Consider the following 23,320-nt stretch of genomic DNA (forward strand, 5'->3'; position numbering starts at 1 on the left):
GTTTCTTTGTTAGAAGATTATATTATTATTAACATTCAAAAGGGACTAGAATGGTCTTCTTAACATAGTGTCTCCAATGTTACTGGGAGCTGCAATTCCAACTCATTTGGTCTATATCGTGCTAGGAAAAACTGAAATAAAATCACCAGGAAGCATCTGTTTTATCCTCTTATATTATGAATGATAGTTTCTGGCCATGAAGATCTGCTTGAAGAATAGCATCTTTATTATGCTTTCACAGATGTAGGTTTCAGTATTATCTGCATGTAATTGCACTTCTGAATATTTTTCACAACACATTTGCTCAGAATGGATGTTTAGGCTAATTCTCCCATTCTCCCTTCTGTTGTTCAAACTTCAACATTTTAATGATTATCCTCTGTGTGACTAGACATTGAGGATTATGTGCAGAAGAGATAAAGAAATGTTCAGCAGAGGTAAAATTAATGGGTAGTATTAAATAATGGTATCTAGCAGTATTGTCCTTCAGTTGTTCCAATTCTATCCAGTCTTTTCCCCAACATCTTAATTCCTCAGGATATACAGGGTCTTGTTTAAAAGCACAATATTGATTTAGTGGATTAAGAAGAATTTCCCAGGATACCATGTACATGCTCACAACTTGCATGGAATTGTCAGGCAGTCTAAACTGTATCGTCTGCTGAGTTGAAAGCATATGGGCAGTGCCACACTGAAGTTGCATGATCTTGGAGAGAAAAGATGTACATGGCTAGTAAGTTTTTAAATTAATGCATGGAAGCAAGCACTATATTTCTAGGAATTAGTGAGTTTGTTTAAATAAATGAAGTAAGAATGTGAGAGCTGAGGATTTAGTGAGGCTTTCTTGAATGAGATGAGGAAGTCTGAAAGTAGAGCTATAGCATAATGGTACTGCAGTATGCTGGTGTCTATAAAAGATATGCTTTTTGTATTTGGGATGTATTTCCAATGTCCTTAATGAGGTGGTATGTGTGTGTGAATGTCTGTCCAGCATACCTTTACTGTTTCTATTTGTGGGATTTCAGCCCCTTTGATCTTTCACAAACTTGCACTTAGGTGTGAGGTGAGACGGAGGGTTCAGGATAGGCTGTTGCTCTGTAGAAATAGACATTTGACAACAGCCTGATGTTCATATTTAGTTTTCAAGGGGGGCATCCCACACAGATAGTTTAGTCCTACAGTATACTGCCAACCTAGAATCATGGGAAATTTTATGCAAGGTGGCCAGAAGGCGTTGAGTTCCTCTCTATTTATATTTCATCCCAAAAGATTAAAAAGAAAGCCCTCAATGCTATAAGGATTTGGGGACTTCCAAATAATACCAGAACTAGCTTTAAGGATGCCACTCTAATACAGTGTTTTTCAAACTTGGCAACTCTAACATGTGTAATTCATATCCCAAATATACATAGCCAGTCTGGGGAATTCTGGGAGCTGAAGTCCATATAATAAAGTTGCCAAGTTTGAAGAGCATTGCTATAACATAATCTTTCCCAACTTAGTTCTCTTCTGATTTGCTAGGACTACAACTGAAAAGCCACATTGTGTGGAAATTCTGGGATCTGTCATTTCAATACACTTGGAATGGGGTATATATGAAAGGGTTTCATACAATTTTTTCTTGGATGGATGTTACACTACGGCCAAGTTTTTAAAATATTCCCCCATAAACCCAATGTGGGTAGAATTGGAGTACAGCTTTAAGAAATGTTCTAGCCTAGTTCTTCCTCATGAGTTTGTTTCTTCATATAGGGAACTTAAAATAAAACGGTCCCTACATTCTCCCTCTGTTCCCAATATACTGTTAATTAACATATTCCAAGAAGTCTTTGTGTGGCATTATTACAACTGTGTTTGTGATAAGAAATGAGTTCTTTCCAAGCAAAGCTATAAAAAAAGTTGGTTAAGTTCATTCTGTGGGACATTACTGTTCCCTTGATCATGAAATGTCCTCATTATGCCGGTGTCTAATGATATAAATATTCTGCCTCCTTCAATTAAAATTCCAAATAAAACATTCCCAATTGTCTATTTTGAAAGGAAAGTCCATACATGCAAGAGAAAATGGAGTATAGTGATTTTGAAAGAAATTATCATTCATCTGTGTATAGATATAGAGGGAAAATTTTTTGGGACTTTTCCTTGAGATGCAACAGCTGCTCTTCAGTCCAATGAAGTGAGGATCTGAAGGCAGCCATTTTCCTTTTGCTGTATGAGACAGGTTTCCTGTGACAGCTGGAGGAACTTCCTGCACATATGTAACACCAGCAGCTTCTAGCCTATCTCCCTTCCTTGATGGTGCAATACCAGTGGGAGTGCCACAAAACTGTGACTTCTCTCTGAGAATGCTTTTTAATTCTTTCTGAAATAACCTTGTTATCTATAATGTGTCTGTGTTCTGACGACGTTTTGTGTGGTTCTTGCCTCTTTAATCCCATGTTGATCTTTGTAACATTGGCAATAAACCATTAAAGTAACTTTCCAAGAGTCTTCCCTGTTCTGAATTTTTTTGGTTTAACAATGGTCTTTTGATATGACAGTGTCTAAGGATATTGGGTAAAGGGAACAGGGAACAGGGTAGCTGTTCCTAGAATTTGTGATGCAGAGATGAAGGACACTAATCTGCTGGAAACTTTTTTGGTTAGCAGTATAATATATGCAGTCCATTTAGAGTTGGCAGTATTTCCTCTCCAGTCACTTGTAGACTGCAGCTCCTATCACTCTATGCTTTTGGCTATATTGTTTAAAACTAATGAGAGGTGGCACTGAACAACTTCTGGAATGTTGCAGTTTTACTTAGCAGTGAATTCAGATTACTTGGTAGTGAAGTCAGATCACTAGCCCAGTATTAGTAGTAGCTTTCTTAGGTTTAGATGAGGCATTTTCTCTTACGCTTTGCTACTTTTAAGTTTGCAAGTGTCCCTATTAATGGATTTTACCAGTGACTTTTATGAACCTAATGATTTTTATCTGGTAGTATCTATCATTTCTAAGCTGAGGATAATAAATCATACATTCATTAACACATTGCAAACCATTCAGTTATAAAGATAGACATTTTAGCTTAAATTTTAATGAACCAGTGTAAAGTCATATTGCTTATTGATCTTCTGCTATGTTTTCACTTTTAATTTTATATCAAGTTACATATGTGAACTACAAAACAGACAATTGACAGTAGTAGGTTCTCATGTTTAACTCAATTTTATTAATGTCATACTTTTATAATGATATAAAAGCTGCCTGTCAACAAAGCCCCACAAATCTGTAGCTACAGAAAAATAGTTGGATTTCTTTAACATACATGGCATCCAAATAAACATTCCTGCTTAATAAAGTGGGGGGTCTGTTTTTTGATCCATCTGAGAAATAGACCACTTTGTGGCTTTCACAGTAATAAGTAGATCCCTGTATTAAGTACTTCATAACACAGCTGGTGGAAAAGGAATGGAAACTAACCTAAGAGCTGGCAATATTTATTTTAAAGCAAAAGCCTCAGCATCTCAGAAAAGAATGGCTCAATTTCATTACATTAATAATACCATGTTTCCCCAAAAGTAAGACCCAGCCCGATAGTAAGCCCTAGCTTGATTTTTGGGGGGGGTCTAATATAAGCCCTACTCTGAAACTAAGCCCTAGTTTTGGGGTGAGGCGCATCCCCAAAAATTAAGTTAGGGCAGGGCTAGGGTTGGTGAAGCCGCCCTACGCGCCCCGCACCCGCTTACCTTACCAGTAGGACCACCACAGCCAGGCCTCCCACACCCCAACACTTGTGCTGCTGCTTGACTACTTCTGCAGCCGCTTGCTGCCACTTTCTGGATGCCATGTGGCGCATTGCACCATTGCTGCTCGCGGAAAAAACACCACATGGTGCTTTGGGCCACTTCTGCTCCTCGCACACTTCGGGCCGCTTCTGCTTGCTCACGCAGCGCTTCGGGCCGCTTCCGCTCCTTGCACACTTCAGGCTGCTTGTGCTTGCTCGTGCAACGCTTTGGGCTGAAGTGCCATGTGTCCTGCCGCGAGCAGTGGATGAGGCCTGAAGTGCTGTGGGAGCAGAAGCGGCCCAAAGCACCATGCAGTGTCCTGCTGCGAGCAGCGGCAACGGCGCAATGCACCACATAGCGTCTGGTGGCAAGTGGCAGGAAGCGGCCACAGAAGAAAGCAAGCAGTGGCACAACAGATGTCGGGGTGTGGGAGGCCTGCCTGTGGTGGTCCTAAGGTAAGACACTCCCCGAAAATAAGACCTGGTGCCTCTTTTGGAGGCAAAAAAAAATATAAGACCGGGTCTTACTTTCGGGGAAACACAGTACCAGTTTCTTATCATCATCCTTTTATTTCTTTATAAGCCCTAATTGCATCACAATACAATTTATGAAGAAGGAAGCAAGTGATGAAATGCCTGCTCTCAAGTCTCTGAATTAGTGCCATGGTTACATGAAAGTACTGTAGTTAAAGGCATCCATTTTATAGCTTTATTGCATGACTACCACAAATGAAAAAAAATGACTTTTAACATCTCCAAAATTTGGAAGAATATTTTTGATATATCCAGTATGTGCAGCCTAACAGGAGTAAAGTACCGAGAAAGTTATGTTTTGTTCTATTTATCAGCCAATCTATCAAATTTTCATGTCACCTATCTCATGGAAAATGACTCTGGGCATTGTACAATAATCCAATTATCTTCCATTGCATTTCTTGCATTGAAGCCAAATTCTGCCTCTTTCCGTAACTTCTGCCAATTTATCTCCTGTATAGGATTATTAAGATCAGTACCCCAAGCTTCCTTTAAATATATAGTGGATCTTCTATTTCTGATTGCAATCACAACCAATAAATTTTTGAAATTGTTTTTTGGTTGTTTTAAATGATAAAGTATTAAATTCTCAAAATTGGTATAGGGTCATGTTACTGAATCGCTAATATTTCAGAAAAGCTTAGTAATTTGTCATCTATTGGTTGCTCAATTTGATCTTTATTGAAAGGTTACCTATTACTATAAAAATCTATAAATACATTTTCTCAAAGATAATAAACATCCTGATCTATTTATGTTGATAGAAGTGTTTAAAGGGGGAATGAGCTTTATCGAAACTGCATATCTACTCTTTCAAATTTGAAGCATTGTTTTAGTAAAAACATTTTCAATCTGTTTTATTCTAGAAAAATATTTTGCATAAAGTCAACTTATCTGATTCTAACATATCGTATTTCCCCAAAAGTAAGATCCAGTCTTATATTATTTTTGCCTCCAAAAGAGGCATTAGGTCTTACTTTCAGGTGGTGTCTTATATTTTCCATGACACCTGCCTCGTCTCTTGGCGGCAGCACCAACAGCATGGCGGCGGGCCAACTTCTGCTGTGACCGCTTGCAGCAGGAGGCCGCGCAGCACATCACGCCACTGCCGCCACAAGATAAGGCAGGTGGGGGAGGAGGTGAAGCTGCCCCACGCGCCCCACACTCACTTCCTTCAGCCCCCCCCAGCCAGGCCATTCCTTGTTCCCTTTCACTCCCCTCCCGAGCCGGACTGCCATGCTACCGTACGAAGGATGGGCGGGGTAGACTTGGTCACCCTCCGCCGTTTCAAAGCAAAGCAGGAGTGACAGCGAAAGGCTCCACTGCTGCTGTGCACTGCTAGAGGGGCTTTCTTTGCGCTTCACCCACAGATTATCTGCCCAGCGGCAGCCTCCTCCTCCTCCACCAACTCTCCCATGGCTTGCGCCATGACAGGGCAGCGCAAGCCTCCCCTCTGCCTCCTTCCGCCAGCCCTCCTTGCAAAAAAAAAAAAAAAAAAAGATCTCGCAAAGTTGGAAGGTCTGACTGAACTTTTTTTAGTCTCACGAACTCTGTTTCTCTGCAGCAGGAGACAAATGCGCGATGGTGTGCCAAGCTCTATAGCAGCGCCAGGAGAATTGGCAGGAAACGGGGCTGCCATTTCCAGAACAGGGAAGGGAGACACGGGGCGATGCAGGGCGGCAAGCAAGTGCTCTTCTCTGCTCTGCATCGCTGCGTAGAGCCGTTCTCCTCCCTGTTCTCTCCAGTGGTGGCAACGGAGGGCTGGCAGAAGGAGGTGGCAGGGGAGAGTTGGTGGAGGAGGAGGCGGCTGCCGCTGGGCAGATGATCAGTGGGGCGAAGTGCAAAGAAAGCCCCTCCAGCGGTGCACAGCAGCAGCAGAGCCTTTCGCTGTCACTCCTGCCTGGCTCCGAAACGGCGGAGGGCGTTCAGGCCTACCCTGCCCATCCTCCGTATGGTAGCATGGCAGTCCGGCTCGGGAGCGGAATGAAAGGGAGCAAGGAATGGCCTGGCTGGGGGGGGGGGGCTGAAGGAAGCAGGTGCAGGGTGCATGGGGCAGCTCCACCCCCTCCCCATCTGCCTTGCCTCGTTGTGGCGGCAGCCGCACGATGTGCCGTGTGGCCTCCTGCCCCATTGCAGCAGCCAGGTGGGACGGAGTAGGCGGGGCCCTAAATAGGGCTTATTTTTGGAATAGGCTTTTATTAGGCTCACCCCCACAAATCAGGGTAGGTCTTTTTTTCAGGGTAGGGTTTATTTTCGGGGAAACACAGTAGTTTCAAAATGAATTCATTGTTGAGACAACTTTCCCAGGATAAATAGAATCATATGCCCTACTGCAATGCTTGATAATGTATTAACAAATTGGGCATGATCCAACCTCCCTGTTTTTGTGATCTATATAAATCCTTTAATTTACTCTCAGTTTTTGTGCATTGAAATACTATAGAAGCTTTCTATTTATTTATTTTTTGCCAATATCTTAAAGCCTATTCAGGAGTTACCACAAGGAGGCACTGAAATAAAAAAGCTGTGCAAGAATTTTCATTTTAATCACTGCAGTTCATCCTAAAATATTGAAATGTTTTGAAGCCCAGTTTTTCATTTATTTCATTTCTTTCAAGTTGGTACATAACTATTTGTAAAGATTTTATTACTATTTTAGTTATAGTGCATATATCTCCCATTTGTATTCCATTAATCTGATTATTAGATCTAAGTGCTATTGCCAGCACTTCTATAATTAGGTTGGATAACTAAGGTGATAAAGTACAACCCTGCTTGAAGATTCAGACTGACTGGGCAATGGGAAGAAAGTGCAAGCAAACAATATTTTAACAACTGAAGCTAAAGCAAGGCTGCTCCTCAGACCTAATTGTGGGAAGGTGCAGTTGCAAAATGCAAGGCTACTAAGATGTGTTGACCTCAACACACAAACTGTACTTTTATTGGACCAAAAATATATTATCTATGATAAAATAAACCTGAGCACCAAAGTCATACTTTAAACAGATGATTTCACATATTAGATCAGAAACCTCAGAAGAATATTCTAATGGATACTGAAAGCCGAGAATGGTGATGTCTATGATTAATCACTTTCAATAGGATCTGTATTTACTTTCTAGCTCCCTCTGCATTCTGCATGGCTAGTAATGGATTAGGAGTGTTTTCCCTATTATTAGCTTGAAAAAACAACTGATTCCAATTTTTTTTAAAAATGGCAGGCCATTTTAAGGGTTCAAGAATATGAAAATACTTTGAAAGGTTGTTTTCCCTTTAATAGCAATAACACTTAGACTTATATGCTGCTTCACAGTGCTTTACAGCCCTCTCTAAGCGGTTTACAGAGTCAGCATAATGCCCCCAACAAGCTGGGTCCTCATTTTTCCGACCTCAGAAGGATGAAGGCTGAGTCAACCTTGAGTCAGTGAGAATTGAACTGCCGGACTGCTGGCAGCCAACAGCCAGCAGAAGTAGCCTACTACTTAACTTACTAATATTATTATTTTAATCTCAGAAATTGATTTGGGTGAATATATGAAGAGATTACCAGCTTTCTATTTCTCTCCTACTCTCACACAGTTTTAGAAAAAGGACAGTTTCCTTAAAACAAATCTTTTTGTTTTAGGGGCTGGGAGGATGAAATATGGCAGCCAGAGTTCTGCAGATTCTTACTACTACAAACTGGTGATGGCACTTTAACTCTCTTTCCCTTTTCACACTTCACCTCCATTTCCAAAGTGCATTTCAACCTTGGGCTTCAGCAAGCCTTGATTATAATTCAAAAGGTGCTTTTATGAAGTGAACAAGAAGAATAGCAGCAGAAGATCCAAGAGTCAAGATCTGTTCATTGTCTCTGAAAAGAATATCTCTCGACATCGCCGAACTGTGTCCTGGGGAGAGTGGATACTATGTCCTACTGTCCGAGGATCATCAAAGATTTCATAATCATTCCCACCCTAAAGATATAAAGAATATTAGTCCATCTGCTTTATACTTTTGAAGTTCATGAGGCTGGAAACGCTGTGACAGCAATTACGGAAAAAACATATATCCAATCCTCTGCCTCCACTGAGACAGGGTACCTGGCTCCACTTAGATTAGCCCATGCCAATCTGGATGTGCCAGTTCCCTGGGAAATTATAGTCCATCTAAAAATCCATAATTGAGAAAGGATACAAAGGGGCTTAAGAACTGGTTTAGGCAAGAATAAAATTTAAACAGAATAAAAGTCTTAATCTTCATAGGTGGAAAAAGGATCTTACTCACATCCCAAAGTTAGTGACTCTTTTAAAAAATGCATACAGATAGTCCTCAATATATGATTGGTCACCTAACATTTGTTTGAAGTTATGACAGACAGACACACCCTAAAAGCTACATACAACCCTGTTTTTAAGTTATGGCAGCTGCAGCATCCCCATGTAATTCGCTCTGAGATCAACTACAGGTTCACTCCAGTACCTCTCCATCTCCCCCCCCCCCATGCCACCCCACCAGGAGCCTGCAGTACTTGGGCTTGCTCCCCACGCATCCCGGAAGAGCTGCTATTTTCAGCAAACCAATTCCTTGCAGAAATGGCAGCTGCTTTCAGAACTTTCTGCCCAAACAGCTGGCCGTTAGGAGACTGCAAATCTCTCTTGGCTCTTGCTAGGCTTTTGGGAAACTAGTTGCCTACTTGCAAAGGTAGCAGCTTTAGGACAAACCTTCTGCCCCAGTCAGAAGACTGCAAACCTTTCCTTGCTCCTGCGAGGCTTTTGGGAAGGCAACTGCCTGCTCGTGGCTGGCTTCCTCAAAGCCTAGCAAGAGCCAGGAAAGATTTGCTGTCTCCTAATGGGCAGCTCTTCTGTCTCCATTTCATGCAAGCCCATGGAAGAACTAACAAAAATGGGGGGGGGGAACTACTGAAGAAGTTGCTTTTTACAGCAACTCTAATCCGTTCTCCCAAAAAAGCAGATTAGTCTCTAAATTCTCCCTTTCATGTGTGGATGAAACAGTCCATGGAAAGAATGACCTGACTGCCAGAACATATCATGGGCTGTGGATCTGCATGGATCTTGCAAGATCTTGATACAAGCTGGCTTTGTTGTACAAACAAGGCCTTCATCACCGGAAATTCTGATGAGAGAAGCATTTGTGGGACCCTTCAATTTGTAAACAGGCAATGTCTGAGGCTCCCAGGTATGGCGACTGATATTTTCAAACATTGAAATTACACTTTGAAGATCACCAGAGAAGACATCTTTGAGCCATAGTGGTAACTGGGCTCTGAGAAGAACTTATTCTGATAAGAACACAGGAAGTATTCTCCTTGGTCCTATACATGTTGGGCTCTTGTCAAAAAGAAGGTTTCTTATCATATACTTACAGGGGTCGTCTCATTTCCAAAGAAATGTATGACATCAAATTTCTCATCCTCAAGGATGTTGAGGCAATAGCGTTTGTCCCAGCCCTCCGGAAAAACGTCAAAACTAATCATACCACCTGTCAGATTTAGAGAAAATTAAGTGAAAATGAGATGAGATTTTTTTATGGGAGGGGAGGCTGGTGGTAAAATTTTCCTTTGCTATCTCTGGCATAAGACACTGTGCCTTTGTGCAAATAATTGTTTTTTACATGACACATGGATCTGCACTGCTGTGTCGGCCTGATTCCCAGACACATTAATGTTGGAGTTGATGTTTCCATAGCAATGAGATTAAATGGCATTAGTGGTGGGCCCTCAGCTGAAGACGCAAACAAGAAACAGTTGATTTGAGTACACATGATGTGCAGAGTTCAAGTACATTTCAGAAAAATATGTGAAAATGTGCTTAACAATATGCCTAATGGGGGAAAGGATTCTTTTATCATGCTCTGGTGTAGCTGGACTACAAGAGACACTCATGTTTATCATAAACCCATGTTTATCATTTATTATTTATTTGTAAAATGTATTAGCCACTTATCTCACCACATGGTAACTCTGGGTGGTTTGAGGTTAATTAACCTCATGAGGTTAATTAACATGGATGGACCTAGCAGATGCCTCATGTAATTCAGTTTAACCCTAATACTACAGGGGCCTTCTTTATGAGTGCTTAGAATATCATCTCTGCTACGTTGGTAGCCCAATACTTCTACCTATATAAGTCTGGCATGTTGGCAGCATCCATCTCCACAAGGAACAGTGTGTCCTGCTAGCACCATAGGAAGAAATTTTGCCAAGTGAAGAACTGATATACAGAAGGTCAGGCTGTGCAAAGCTCCACTTGCATGAGAAACCTACCTGAATATAACCCTTCCTTCATTCCAAGAATGCCTTGGCATTCTTTTGATATCCTTTCAGCTTTTTGAAGAATGGTCTCCTATTTCCTCTCAGTCTTCTCTGCTCAAGGCTATATATGTCCCGCTACTTCAATCTCTCTTCATAGGGCTCAATGTCCGTCATCTCATTTATCAATTATGTCCATTGGATTTCAACATCTCCATTGCCCTTCTCTAAAGTATTCTTACAATGTGTGCCAAAGTAATACAGGAATGGAGTCTGAACAAAGTAAAAGCATTATTTCCTGTGATTTGGAAACTTCAGTTGATACAAACTAAAATTGTACTTACCTTTCCTGCAGTCACACATCACTTTATATTCACCACAGGCCTCCTTTAAATAGAATTTGATTTTTATTTTCCAAATCCCACTCAAAATAAAATGCACTAAAAAGCATCCAAAATGACTGCGAGAAATTTCTTATACTCACCTCGGGAAAATCGCAGTCCCTTGCCCGCAAACTCCCTCTGCAGAGCTGCTACAAATTTCTCTCGTATCTTTTCTTTCTATAGTGGAGGCAATCAGAAGTGTGAAAAGAGATACTTCAGTTATTTTTATTTATCAAATTCCACTTTTTTTCTCCATAGAAATCTGTGCAAAGAGCTCTTCCAGTAACCTGTTAGATTAAGCTTCTTGTACAATTTCAGCTTCTGTGCATAGTACATCCTGTTCATAAAAACTAAAAAAAAAAAAAGATTTACAGGAATCCTAAAGCAGTTGTACATCATACCGGTAATAAAAACATCCCCACCAATAATGCATTGGGCAGCCTAATACTTGCATTTACCTTGTCCAGTTCAGAAAATTCTATTCGTTCTTCCAAGCTGCAGCTTCGACCAATGGGAGAGACGTTCAACATTCCATTGCGAAATTCTATGAATGTTCCCCTTTGTATATTTGGAGGAGAAAGAAGAATATAAGTATGAAGGCAGCACTGTACTGTTACAGAGGCTCAAAATCTCTTCGGGTTGAAGCAGAAGTGTGCAACTTCTGTCTTAAAGAAGGCATGTAGCCTCTACAAGCACCCTCTGACAATCCATAGTATTTCAATTTTGGGTTATTATAATTCAGCGTTAAAACAGTTCCATTTCACTGATAACTGAATTTTTGAGTGATGTTATTTCAGTGATACTGAATTTTTAAAAGACAAGCATAGGAATAGGAGCAGGAAATTTCTGGAAGGCCAACTATTCCTATTTCTATTGTCATTCCACCATCTTCCCATGACAAGTAACTATTGGAGAAGTGAGAGAGTTAAACTACTTCAAATTTACTCTTAATCACAACCCCCAATCTCAAACACCATTTAAAATCACCTAAAAAAAAAAAGACTTTCAGCTGTTATTTTTAGGACCCAGGCAGATTGAAGGGTCTTCTGTTGCTATCCCCACACTTAAAAAGCAATTGCCTATCAATGCAGGCTGAAATATCTCAACAGCAACATTTAAGATCATGCCTCCGTGTTCCTCCTCCTGTAGAAGGCTGAATATGACACTTATACCCCAAATAATTAACTGAAATTGCTTAATTTTGAGAAAATATTCTATTTTCAAATTCGGGTGGAAGGTTAAGGAATTTCTTCTCAATATACCATCTAATTAGTTACAAATGCTAACAAAATGGTTAAATAATCAGAAAATGGGGAAAAATTATTCTTGGATAAAATTGTTCCTTTTTTGTTTTGGCTGTGGTTTGTTCTCCAAGCTTGTTTTAATATAATTTCTGAACATTTCATTACCAAACTAGGTAACATCATCAGCAGGATTTTCTTGTCCTATTCTCCTTAGCTTATAAATGTCTTGTGTGCCAGTGTGGTCAGTTGGTCATGCGATTGATTGTTTGGAGCTATATTCAATGGCAAAATCTATCAACAAATACAAGGCACACCTATGGGATCACCTATATCTGGCCTAATAGTAGAAGCAGTAAAGCAGAAACTTGAACACAGAGTCCTGCCAACCACCCAGCCAAAATTTGGGGTATGTTACATGGACAACACTTTTACCATCATCAAACACACCAGACTAGAAGAAACACACCATCTACTCAACAACGTAGTCACTGGGATGGGTTTTACACGTGAGGAAGAAAAAGAGCAATGACTCCCCTTCCTAGATATTGACAAGCAAACATCATGCCACACACAAGAGGAACTGCATCCAGACCCTTTTCAAAAGAGCCAAAACACATTGCAGCACCAAATTATTAAGAAAAGTAGAAGAGAAACACCTTTTTGATGTTTTTCTCCGCAATGGCTATCCCAAAAATTTCCTAATACGATGCTTCTCGTTCAAACCCTGACAAAATACACAGCCAGACACAACACAAAAACAAGTCCTGCCTTACATCAAAGGAACATCAGAAATGGCTGCCAGAATGCTGCAACCCCTAGGAATAATGATAGCTCACAAACCCACATTACAGAGCTATCGAAATCAAAGACAAAATTCAGAAGGAAGACAACAGCAACATAGTATACAAAATCTATTGCAACAATTGTGAGCAGTTCTATGTGGGACAAACAGGAAGGCAATTGAAAACAAGGGTTCATGAACATCAACTAGCAGTTAAACGGCATGACCAAAAATCCCTGATCTTAAACCACATTGATGATAAACACCAATTTGATTGGGAAGAAACAAAAATTATTGGGCATGCCAACACCTGCCATACACGTGAATTTACTGAGGCCTGGTATTCCACCAAAGGAGCAATTAAGAAGCATATTGATCTAGACCCAACATATGAATATGTAAGAAACCAGACCATTCAAGTGCCAATCAAGAGAACCAATCAGCTTCTCAGAATTCAAATATACCTCCAAACAAACAACCAATCACATGACCAACAAACTACACTGCACATAAGACACTGATAAGCTAAGGAGAATAGGACAAAAAAATCCTGATGATGATGTTACCAAGTTTGGTAACGAAACATTCAGGAATTATATTAAAATAAGCTTGGAGTACAAACCACAGCCAAAATCTAAAACCTGAGCTACAAGTATTTTCTATTATTTCCACATTATTCCTTGTCTAGGCAAAGAAAGCTGGGTATTTCTTTCTTTTCCTGTGATCCAAATTCCACATATTATATGGTAAAATAGAATCCTCGTATATCGATATAAGAAAAGTGCATTACCGTTTCTTGGGCAACTTTAGAAGAGCCATGTAATTAAGGCAGAAGTTGATCAGCTCTTGCAAAAGTTCCTCTCCAAGATGGTTCTGGATAGCCTATGAACAAAGGATACAATGGATAAAAATGATCCTTGATATGGATAGCAGAAGACAGCAGATAGTTTCACTGTACATGATGTTAATTAGAAACAAGGGAGGCTTTTGCCAAAAGGAGTAGAAGTCAAGGTAGGTGACATCTTAAAATGTTGTTCAACAAATTTTAAGATGCAAAAAAACAATTTTACCTTCTGCAGTAGTACTAAAATCAACGACATTTCTAGATTGTCATATCTGGATGAAGAGGATTGGAAGGAAAATAATAATCTTAAAACAGCCTCCTTTGACTTGGTGTCCTCAAAATCCAATTAGGGCTGTTATTTTCAATAATTCCAGCCATTTCTGAGAGTTACAACACATTTAGCAGATGATGGATCAGAAAATGTTGTCTTATTAAATATAATTTAAATGTCTCTATTATCTTGCATTTTGTGTCAGAAAAAAAATAATTTATAACGTTCAAACATATCTGGTACATTACATTATGAAATAATATTTTTTAGGCATCACTCATTGAGATTTTGCTTTCCCTTTGGAGGTTTATTAAAATGGTATGCAATACTCTTTTAATAGTCATCCAGAGATAACTGAGTTTCAGTTCCCGGCAAACTAGGTCACTATAAGCACCAGTGAGGGTTGGTGGAAATAGTAGCTTGGCAACAAAAATTATCCATCCTCTTTTTTAAAATAAGGTTATTCTTTATTTCAGATTCCTATGTGAAGCCAGATGAGTTGAAAGGGTTTTGAATATAACCTTCTCGCTACGAGTGATTTCATGTGAAAAGGAATGGCAGGAAAATATTTGTAACATCAATGGAGAAACAAAGAGGCTAGCCCTACCTGCTTTGAGACTAGTTGCCCATTCTTGTATTGCACAGTGCCATTTTCTGCAAAGACGTAATCAAACTTGTTTATGACTATTGGGAGAGTAGAGAAATTAAGACAAAAAATCAATGGAAGAGAAATCAGTCAAATATTATTGCAACTCTTTTCAGCATTCAAATGACTAGAGGCCAAGGTGGAGGAATTAATTGAATTCTATTTGCACTGTTTCTCTAAAAAAGCTGTGTAAACAGTGATGCTCATTAATAATTTTAGGAGTGCTAAACTGGCAGAGAGCAGTATATCCCTTTAAATTCTGAGTTCTCACCTTTCCTTGGAAGGAAGGATTCAGAATCTGATATTGTACTGTTTTTGTTACTGACAACATGATGACTAAGTGGAACACAGGGATACGTAATAACTTCCTTTTTTTATATTGCACTGAATCTAGCTTAAACTGAAAGCATACAGTGAAATTCTACTAATTTAATGGTGTATCTGGAAACTTGGACTGGAAAGCAATATAGCCCTTTCATGGAAATTTATGTAAGCATGGAATATTAACATTTTCCAACCATACTTAGATTGTTGCGGGCTACAAGTAGGGGACTGATTGCTTGTTACAAAAAATAAAACTCATGATTTCTTTTTCTTTTCTGAAAGTTACTTTAGTTTAGTCTGTTAAAATTTAAATTGCAAGTTTCTGTTGTTTCCTATATCCCTGCATTCTAGAGTGTTTCTATCCTTGATTTTTTTCACCTGAGTTTTCTGGTTATGTATGCAGAACTGTACATTTAAACTTAAAGCCTGCCACATAAGTTCAAGGAAAGAGTATAGGAAGACCTCTTGCAAGGCTGCTCCTGTGCTCAATAGCCTTAAAACTCGACTTTGCTGCTTTGTTCTATGACTTTAAAGCATTTGCATAGGAAGGAATGCCCAGTCTCTTGGTTGAAACTCTTAATAATCTTTACATTAAAAGTAATAACTTGTCCAGGATACTTAAAGCAGAGAGAATTCTGCTATAGGAGAATTCGACACAAGTTTACATTTTGTTTGAATTATGGTTCACTAACATGAGTTGACACTAATATGTAGCCACTCAATAATATGCAGCCAAACAATAATAAAAATTCTGCAATATAAAAATGAAGTTAGATAAAAGAAATATGCCTTACTTACCTTCATCCCCTTCTCCAAGCTGTTCTGCTATTTTGGAGTAGTCTGAGCCTCCAACCACCCCAATCATCACTCTTTTACGCAACTCTTGAAGAAATTCTGCTATTTCAGGCTCAATTTTCTGATGGAAACACAGAAAAAGAGATTCTTATGGAAAACCTATGGATAGCAACATGCTGATATTATGGAACAGACACACGCACAAAACTTTGAATCCTGTGTTAAAATCATATAAATCCATCATGGTGGAATAAGCATTCATAAGCCAGTGCAACTGATGTTTAAAATCACCAGATAAATTGTAATCAGTAGGCTAGAAAACCCTTATCTAGAAATGGTGGAAGAACAATAAAATGTAAGAGCTTTGGACAATCCAGGGAAGGGAGACTGGAAATGTATGGCCAATTTTTCCTTCTGCTCATATCTCTTCTATCTCATTCTTAACCACTCAGAACTTCTTGGTCTTTCTTTTTATAAACCACAGACATTGCTGTATTACCTAGGTCTCCTTTTCTATTCTGTCATGGTTTTTGTTGCTTCAGGGCAATGATTTTGGCTTTCTGGACTTTAGAGGGATTAGGGCAGTGGTGGAGAACCTATGGCACGCGTGCCAAAGGGGGCACTCGGAGCCCTCTCTGTGGGCACATGCGCCTCGCTCTTTGGCTAGGTTTTTGCAGGAAAAAGCCATTTCTCAAGCCCCTTCCTAGCCAAAACAAGCCTCCGGAGCGAGCGCGCTGTTTTCAGCTTTGAATTATATCAAATCTGACACCAGAAAGAAACTTAACAGATGACCTGAGTGCTGCCTGCAGTGTTGCTCTCAAACTTACGAAGTATAAGCCAAGGTTAGACAAATTATCAGCATGCATACAACAGCAAAAATCACATTAATTGTTCAAAAGCATGCCAAATGCAAACTTTTACCTTTCAGTAAAAAGTTGTTTGTATCATTGGAAAGCTTTGTTATTGTGTTTTTCTTTTAAGACAAAAGATGTTAATGTGTGAATTGTTTTTTTCTAAACTAAAACCTCAGTATTCAGATTAAATTGCCGTGTCGGCACTTTGCGATAAATAAGTGGGTTTTGGGTTGCAGTTTGGGCACCCGGTCTCTAAAAGGTTCGCCACCACTGGATTAGGGAATAATAAGTTAGTGCTGAGCATATTTTCTTTCTAAATGATGGTTGGGGGTAGTGATGTGCTGATCACCTTGATAAAGGGCAAGATACTACTATATTTGTCCAAGTGTTTGTTTTTCAGAATTTGACCTAAATGTAATTGAAAGTTGGAAGGGACTACTATCAAGACTTATTCAGTGCGTGATTCGTCCCTCATCCATTTCTTTGCTGGATTGATATCCTGATTAAAATACCAAGAAGGTAATTTTGTTGCATTTTGTTGGAAATGCACTGAATAAGGCTTGATAGTCCCTTCCAATTTTCAATCATTATACTAAAATTGGTTACAGGTACTGTTAGCTCTGCCATAAGGTGAATGGATTAAAATTCTAATTGTAATATATTTGAAGGAAAAAAGTCACTGGAGGAATGGTATTTGTAGTAGCTTCAAAACAGACAAAGAGAATTAAGCTTGCATACAATGCCGGTTTATATGGTACTCAGCAGTCCAGCCACCAGGAGGTAGAGAGGAACAGAGAGAAAGGAATACAAGAGGAGGAAAGGAGGGAATAAAGGAAGGGAGAGAGGAAGAAAAGGGGGAAGGAAGTAAAGAACAGGAAGAAAGGGAGAAGGGAGATTTCCAATGCTCATTGCAAACTTTCCACAGGAAACTCAATAGGGAGGCCGACAGGAAGTTGCAATTTGCTCACACTCCCACTGATATTTTGCTTGCATGTTTCGCCATTTGGTTTCTCTGTTTAGGTGAGGAAATATCTGAAACAATGACCCAACAGTTTTGGGTTGTCTAGTAATGGATATAAATCTCCAAGCAATACTTAGAATGAATGAACCTAAGTATTAAATAGTCAGCCCATTATAGTACCTCCAAGTGTGTTGCACTTGCACTACAGGTAGTCCTCAACTTACAACCTTTTGTTGAGTCTATGACAGTGGTGGCGAACCTATGGCACGCGTGCCACAGGTGGCACTCAGAGCCCTCTCTATGGGCACGCGCGCCGTCGCCCCAGTCCTAGGCCTTCAGCTGGGTTTTATAAAACCTTTTCGCTTTAGGCCTCCGCCATGTGCAAAAAAAAAAAAGGTTCAATCAGTCAATTTCAACTTCTCGTGGGAAAAAAAAAGATCTTGCAAAGTTGGAATTGATTGATTGAACTTTTTAGTCCCACCCAGTCTGCTGTTACCACCGCAGCCACGCCCACCCAATTGGCCACACCCACACAATGTACCACACCCACATAATGGGCCAGACCCACCCGGCACTCGATGATACATAAGGTTCGCCATCACTGGTCTATGAAATTACAATGGCACAGAAAAAAGTGACTTATGAGCATTTTCACACAACTGTTCCAGCATCCCCATGATCATAATTTGGATGCTTGGCAACTGGTTCATTGCAGTGTTCTGAGGTCATGTGATCACCTTTTCTGACCTTCTGATAAGCAAAGTCAATGGGGAGGACAGATTCACTAAACAACCTGTTACTAATGTAACAAATGCAGTGATTCACTTGTAGCAAAAAAGGTCGTAAAGTGGGGCAAAACTCACTTAACTGTCCTGCTTAGCAACCAAAATATTAGGCCCAACTGCAGTTTTAAGTTGAGGATTACAATTATATCCTAGACCAGTGGTTCTCAACCTGTGGATCGGGACCCCATTTGGGGTCGATCGACCATTTCACAGGGGTCGCCAAGCAAGGGTGTCCGCCATTTTTTTTGTCCATTTCCCCCCCCTTTTTTGGCGGGTGCCTTACCTCCCTTGGGCTGGGCCAGCTGGTGATCAGCCTGCTCCGTCTCTGCCGCTTGCCAGCTACGCCTCGGCCGGCGCAGGGGGCGGAACCACGCATGCGCGGCGCTCCCGGGCAGGGAAAGTCCTCGACCTACGACCAGTTGGGTAGTCCTCGACTTACGACCGGTTTAGTCCTCGCCTAAGGACCGGTTTAGTCCTCGACTTACGACTGGTTTAGTCCTCGACTTACGACCAGTTGGGGTCACGGCATTAAAAAGGTTGAGAACCACTGTCCTAGACCTAGGCTAAATTGCTCCTAGATAACACTGGATTGATAGGGGCACTTCTGGATACATTTCGTTGACCATATTAATCCTATATACGCCAATCCTGTGGTAAGCACTCCCTAGGCCAGTGGTAGGCAACCTTGGCTCTTTTATGACTCGTGGACTTCAACTCCCAGAATTCCTGAGCCAGCCATGCTGGCTCAGGAATTCTGGGAGTTGAAGTCCACGAGTCATAAAAGAGCCAAGGTTGCCTACCCCTGCCCTAGGCTCAGTAGGGGCTTGAGTTCGCTTCCAGTGAAAGTTACTCTCTACCGTAGTACTGTAAAACATTCCGGATTTAATCTCTCCAATCTGAGCCGCTCACCCTCTTTACATTTCTTACATAATCGGGGCCGAATGGAAATCTTTTGAAAAACCCACCCGGGGCAATCTGCTGCTTCCCCCCCCCCCCGCATATAAAGGCAACCGAGCTCCCACACCGCGTCTCTCGCAACCGCCTCCCATCAGGGCTTCAAAGGGCGGGAACGAGACAGAAGAGGAGAAGCGTCCCTTTTTCCCCCGTTGGGCTCGCCTTGGGCTCCCAGGTTCAGGTTCGGATTCAAGCGGCGCCACTGCTCTGCGGTCCGCTTCAGAGTCCGTCCCGCCCGACCGCCCAGGCTCCCCCGGTCCCCATTCATTCCGCAAAAGTGCTCAAGGACGAGCTGAGGACGATGGCGAAAGCGGGAGGGATGAAGGCGAGGGTTGCCGATCGAGGGTTACCTGCCGAGCCGGGGTAAGGGTCCCGTCCACGTCAAAGAGGCAGAGAATGCGCGGCGGACTCCCGGAGGCATCGGCCATTGCACGTCGACCCCGCTTGCCTTACTCGGCGGCCGCAACTCCTCAGCGGCGAGAAGGCTACGATCCGCCGGAGGTGTCGGCCCTCGGAGGAACCAATTAGGAAGATGAGAGCTGCTCATGTGATCCTTTAGAAACCGGGCTGGCAACACGTCTGGGCCTGCCTGAGGGCTGCGGAGGATTGGCCGCGATTTCTGGCGCTAAAACTCCCAGGGCAGCTTGGCTGATCCGGATCCTTACGAAATCTTAGGCCGGCTTCCCCAAAACCGGAGAGGGATGAGTGATGTAAGCCAAGATTCTTCCGGTTACTTTGCAGAAAGGGGTTGGCCACTCTCAACCTACGTCCTCTCCTTTAACGTGTTCTTGGATGAGTGGCCACATCTCTATGCGTGGGGTAGTCACGTGCGAGTTTACATTAAGGGTGGTTTACACATTTGTACGCACTCGTGCATCTGAATGAATGAAAGGCTATACCTGAGATTGATGAGGTGCGGGGGGAGGGGCAACAGCTTGACCGTGCCTACTGCGATCTACGGGTCCTGCCCAGTTTCGGCTCTAGCCAAGTCTATTGCCGATGCCCCACAGCGACACACGGTTATTCAGTGTAATCTAATATAAATAATAGGCAACATACAAATTGTTGGAATGCGTAGGACTTTAAGAGTTGAGTATTGTTTACAAGAATATTCCATTTATGCTGATTTAATTAATGAACTCCTAGAGCATTTCATTTTCAGTTACTAATTAGATCAGGGGTAGTCAACCTTGGCTCTTTTATGACTCGTGGACTTCAACTCCCAGAATTCCTGAGCCAGCACAGCTGGCTCAGGAATTCTGGGAGTTGAAGTCCACGAGTCATAAAAGAGCCAAGGTTGACTACCCCTGAATTAGATCATTGATAAACGTCTATGGAGATTCTCAGTCATCCAGGCCATAATTGTCCCAAAGATGCTTTTTCACGAGGCAACTGGACTTTCTTGTTTTTCTTTGAAGACGTTTCACTTCTCTGAAGAAGCTTCTTGCATGAGAAGCCAGAGACTAAAACATATAAGGAACTGCTGGAATTGGGTATGTCTAGTTTAATGAAGAGAAGGACCAGGGGTGACATGATAGCAGTGTTCCAATATCTCAGGGGTTGCCACAAAGAAGGAGTCAAGCTATTCTCCAAAGCACCTGAAAGCAGAATAAGAAGCAACGGATGGAAACTAACCAAAGAGAGAAGCAACTTAGAACTAAGGAGAAACTTCCTGACAGTTAGAGCAATTAACCAATGGAACAACCTGCCTCCAGAAGCTGTGAATGCTCCAACACTGGAAGTTTTTAAGAAGAGACTGGACAGCCATTTGTCAGAAATGGTGTAGGGTTTCCTGCCTGAGCAGGGGGTTGGACTCAATGATCTCCAAGGTCCCTTCCAACATTATTATTATTATTATTATTATTATTATTATTATTATTATTATTATTATTATTATTATTACTACTACTACTACTACTACTACTACTACTACTACTACTAGCTGTACCCAGCCACGCGTTGCTGTGGCTCAGTCTGGTAAAAGCGTGTGTTGCTTTTACGTCCAACAGATGGCGCTGTTTTTTAAAAAAAGCATGTTTTTACCTGTTACAGGTGTGACATCTATATAATATAGGTATATAAAAACGCGCATATTTGAATGCAACGTTGTGTGAAAATTTCAAAGCAATCGGTGAACTTTCAGAGATTTAAGATTTTGAACAAACGAACATTTACATTTTTATTTATATAGATTATATTATTATTATTTTTATTATTATTATTATTATTATTATTATTATTATTATTATTATTATTATTATTATTATTATTATTATTATTATTATTATTATTATTAAAACAAGAAAGTCCAGTTGCCTGTGAAAAAGCATCTTTGGGATAGATCATCAATACTTGCAAGCTGCACAACATCATTGTAGATCAAAGCCCTGAAATTGTCAGACAGGAATATTTGGCATAAATGCTGCCCTTGTGGAACCATTGCACATACATCTGCATCTTTCAATATACAAAATAAAAACATAACTTTGTTGATCCATGGAAGAAAAATCCAAATTATACAGAGGGATAATATCTTTGTGTATGATCCACCAAAAAGTGACAAAAGTGTGTTACATTCTTATTGGTCCCACTATATATGTTTGGGTTTTTTTATTCCAATATGTTAATCCTTTTTGGCAAAATGTTGCACTGTAGAAGGTAGAAGACAATAGTGGTGCCTTAGAATTAAAATTCCAATTTTAAAAAGCATTTGTCAAGGTCGTTCATTACATTAATATTCCACATTACAATATGTTGTTCTTTAAGAACTTTCTCTACATAGTCTTGAGAAATGGTGAACTGCAGGAAGTTTTTTTAAAAAATGAAACAAATTCACGGACGACATAGTGAAACATAGATAAAGCTCAAGACACAAAGTTGAACTCAGATCGTGGTAAATGGATTGTTGATCAATGCAATTTCTTTGCTTTCAATATCAGGCAAAATCGATGACATCTGGAACATAGCAAGTCTTCACACTAAATTTCCAGTTTAATCATATTTCTGGGCAAAGGCAGAAGATCAGCATATACCACTTAATTATCTTTGGTGAAAATAATATTAGGAAGTTCTAACTTTTTATTTAAAAGATCAGTTCATCAAGCCTGCAAACATCTTAAAATCTGGAGCTTTAAATTTTTCTGGCTGACCCTTAAAAAAACAAGCATAAGCTACTATCTATAGCAAGGATGCATTATAATTTTTTAAACCTAACAGTTAATATTTATTCCTCTTTAATTAAGATATGTGTTTGATAGATAGGCAAAACAGTCCCCATGAATCTGATTGTGTGTGGCAACCAGCAGCTTAATGACACACCCTGATCCCTTTGCTCCTCTGTAACCTAGGAGAAACAAACAACACACCACTTTTATCACTTTAATGTGGAAGACCCAAGATTATATAAAGATCTATTTCCTAGCTTTATTCCCAGCTACCATACCTTGGGCTACAGCTATCATTTAATGATGCAAAAGAAAGAACAGAATCTGAAAGGTAAGTTTAATATGTGTTCACTGGCTGTGAAAGCAGAAGATGGGATGAAATTATTAAAAGGAAGAACAGTAGATTGGGAACTTCAGAGAAGATGTAATACTCTGTGGTTTCTGAAACAAATCTTTACTTTCTAGATACATTTCTATGGAATTTCTGATCCAGTTTTGATATCAAAATTCCCCTTATGTAAGATGGGAAAAACTGACATATTGTTTCTGAGACAACTGACTGCAATGTTCTGAGCACAACCTTGCATTTATTGCCCAGATCTAGACTGAGCAGGAAGATGAGATGAACTTAATTTATTTCTATGCATTAGGGTTCTTGATTAATCCCTGTGGGCTGTAAGGCAGGATTATAATTTTATTCATTTATTGCATTAATATCCTACCGCAACTGAATAGGAGGAAAAACAATAGTGGGTTACAAAGCAAAG

The 23,320-nt window shown here is 40.5% G+C and overlaps 1 protein-coding gene across 1 annotated transcript; it reads right to left on the reverse strand.

Annotated features, from left to right (window-relative positions):
- Positions 1–7,965: 7,965 nt before the first annotated feature.
- Positions 7,966–19,885, reverse strand: PMM1 (phosphomannomutase 1). The gene is made up of 8 exons (XM_015813610.1): positions 19,740–19,885; positions 15,839–15,956; positions 14,678–14,754; positions 13,746–13,837; positions 11,389–11,488; positions 11,032–11,107; positions 9,663–9,778; positions 7,966–8,253 (listed from the first exon to the last, which is right to left on the reverse strand). The coding sequence occupies exons 1-8, from the start codon at positions 19,815–19,817 to the stop codon at positions 8,131–8,133; spliced, it is 780 nt and encodes a 259-aa protein (XP_015669096.1). The 5' UTR covers positions 19,818–19,885; the 3' UTR covers positions 7,966–8,130.
- Positions 19,886–23,320: the final 3,435 nt, after the last annotated feature.

The sequence above is a fragment of the Protobothrops mucrosquamatus genome, unplaced genomic scaffold (assembly GCF_001527695.2).
Source record: "Protobothrops mucrosquamatus isolate PMUCROS unplaced genomic scaffold, P.Mucros_1.0 scaffold173, whole genome shotgun sequence".
NCBI classification, from domain to species: Eukaryota; Metazoa; Chordata; class Lepidosauria; order Squamata; family Viperidae; genus Protobothrops; species Protobothrops mucrosquamatus.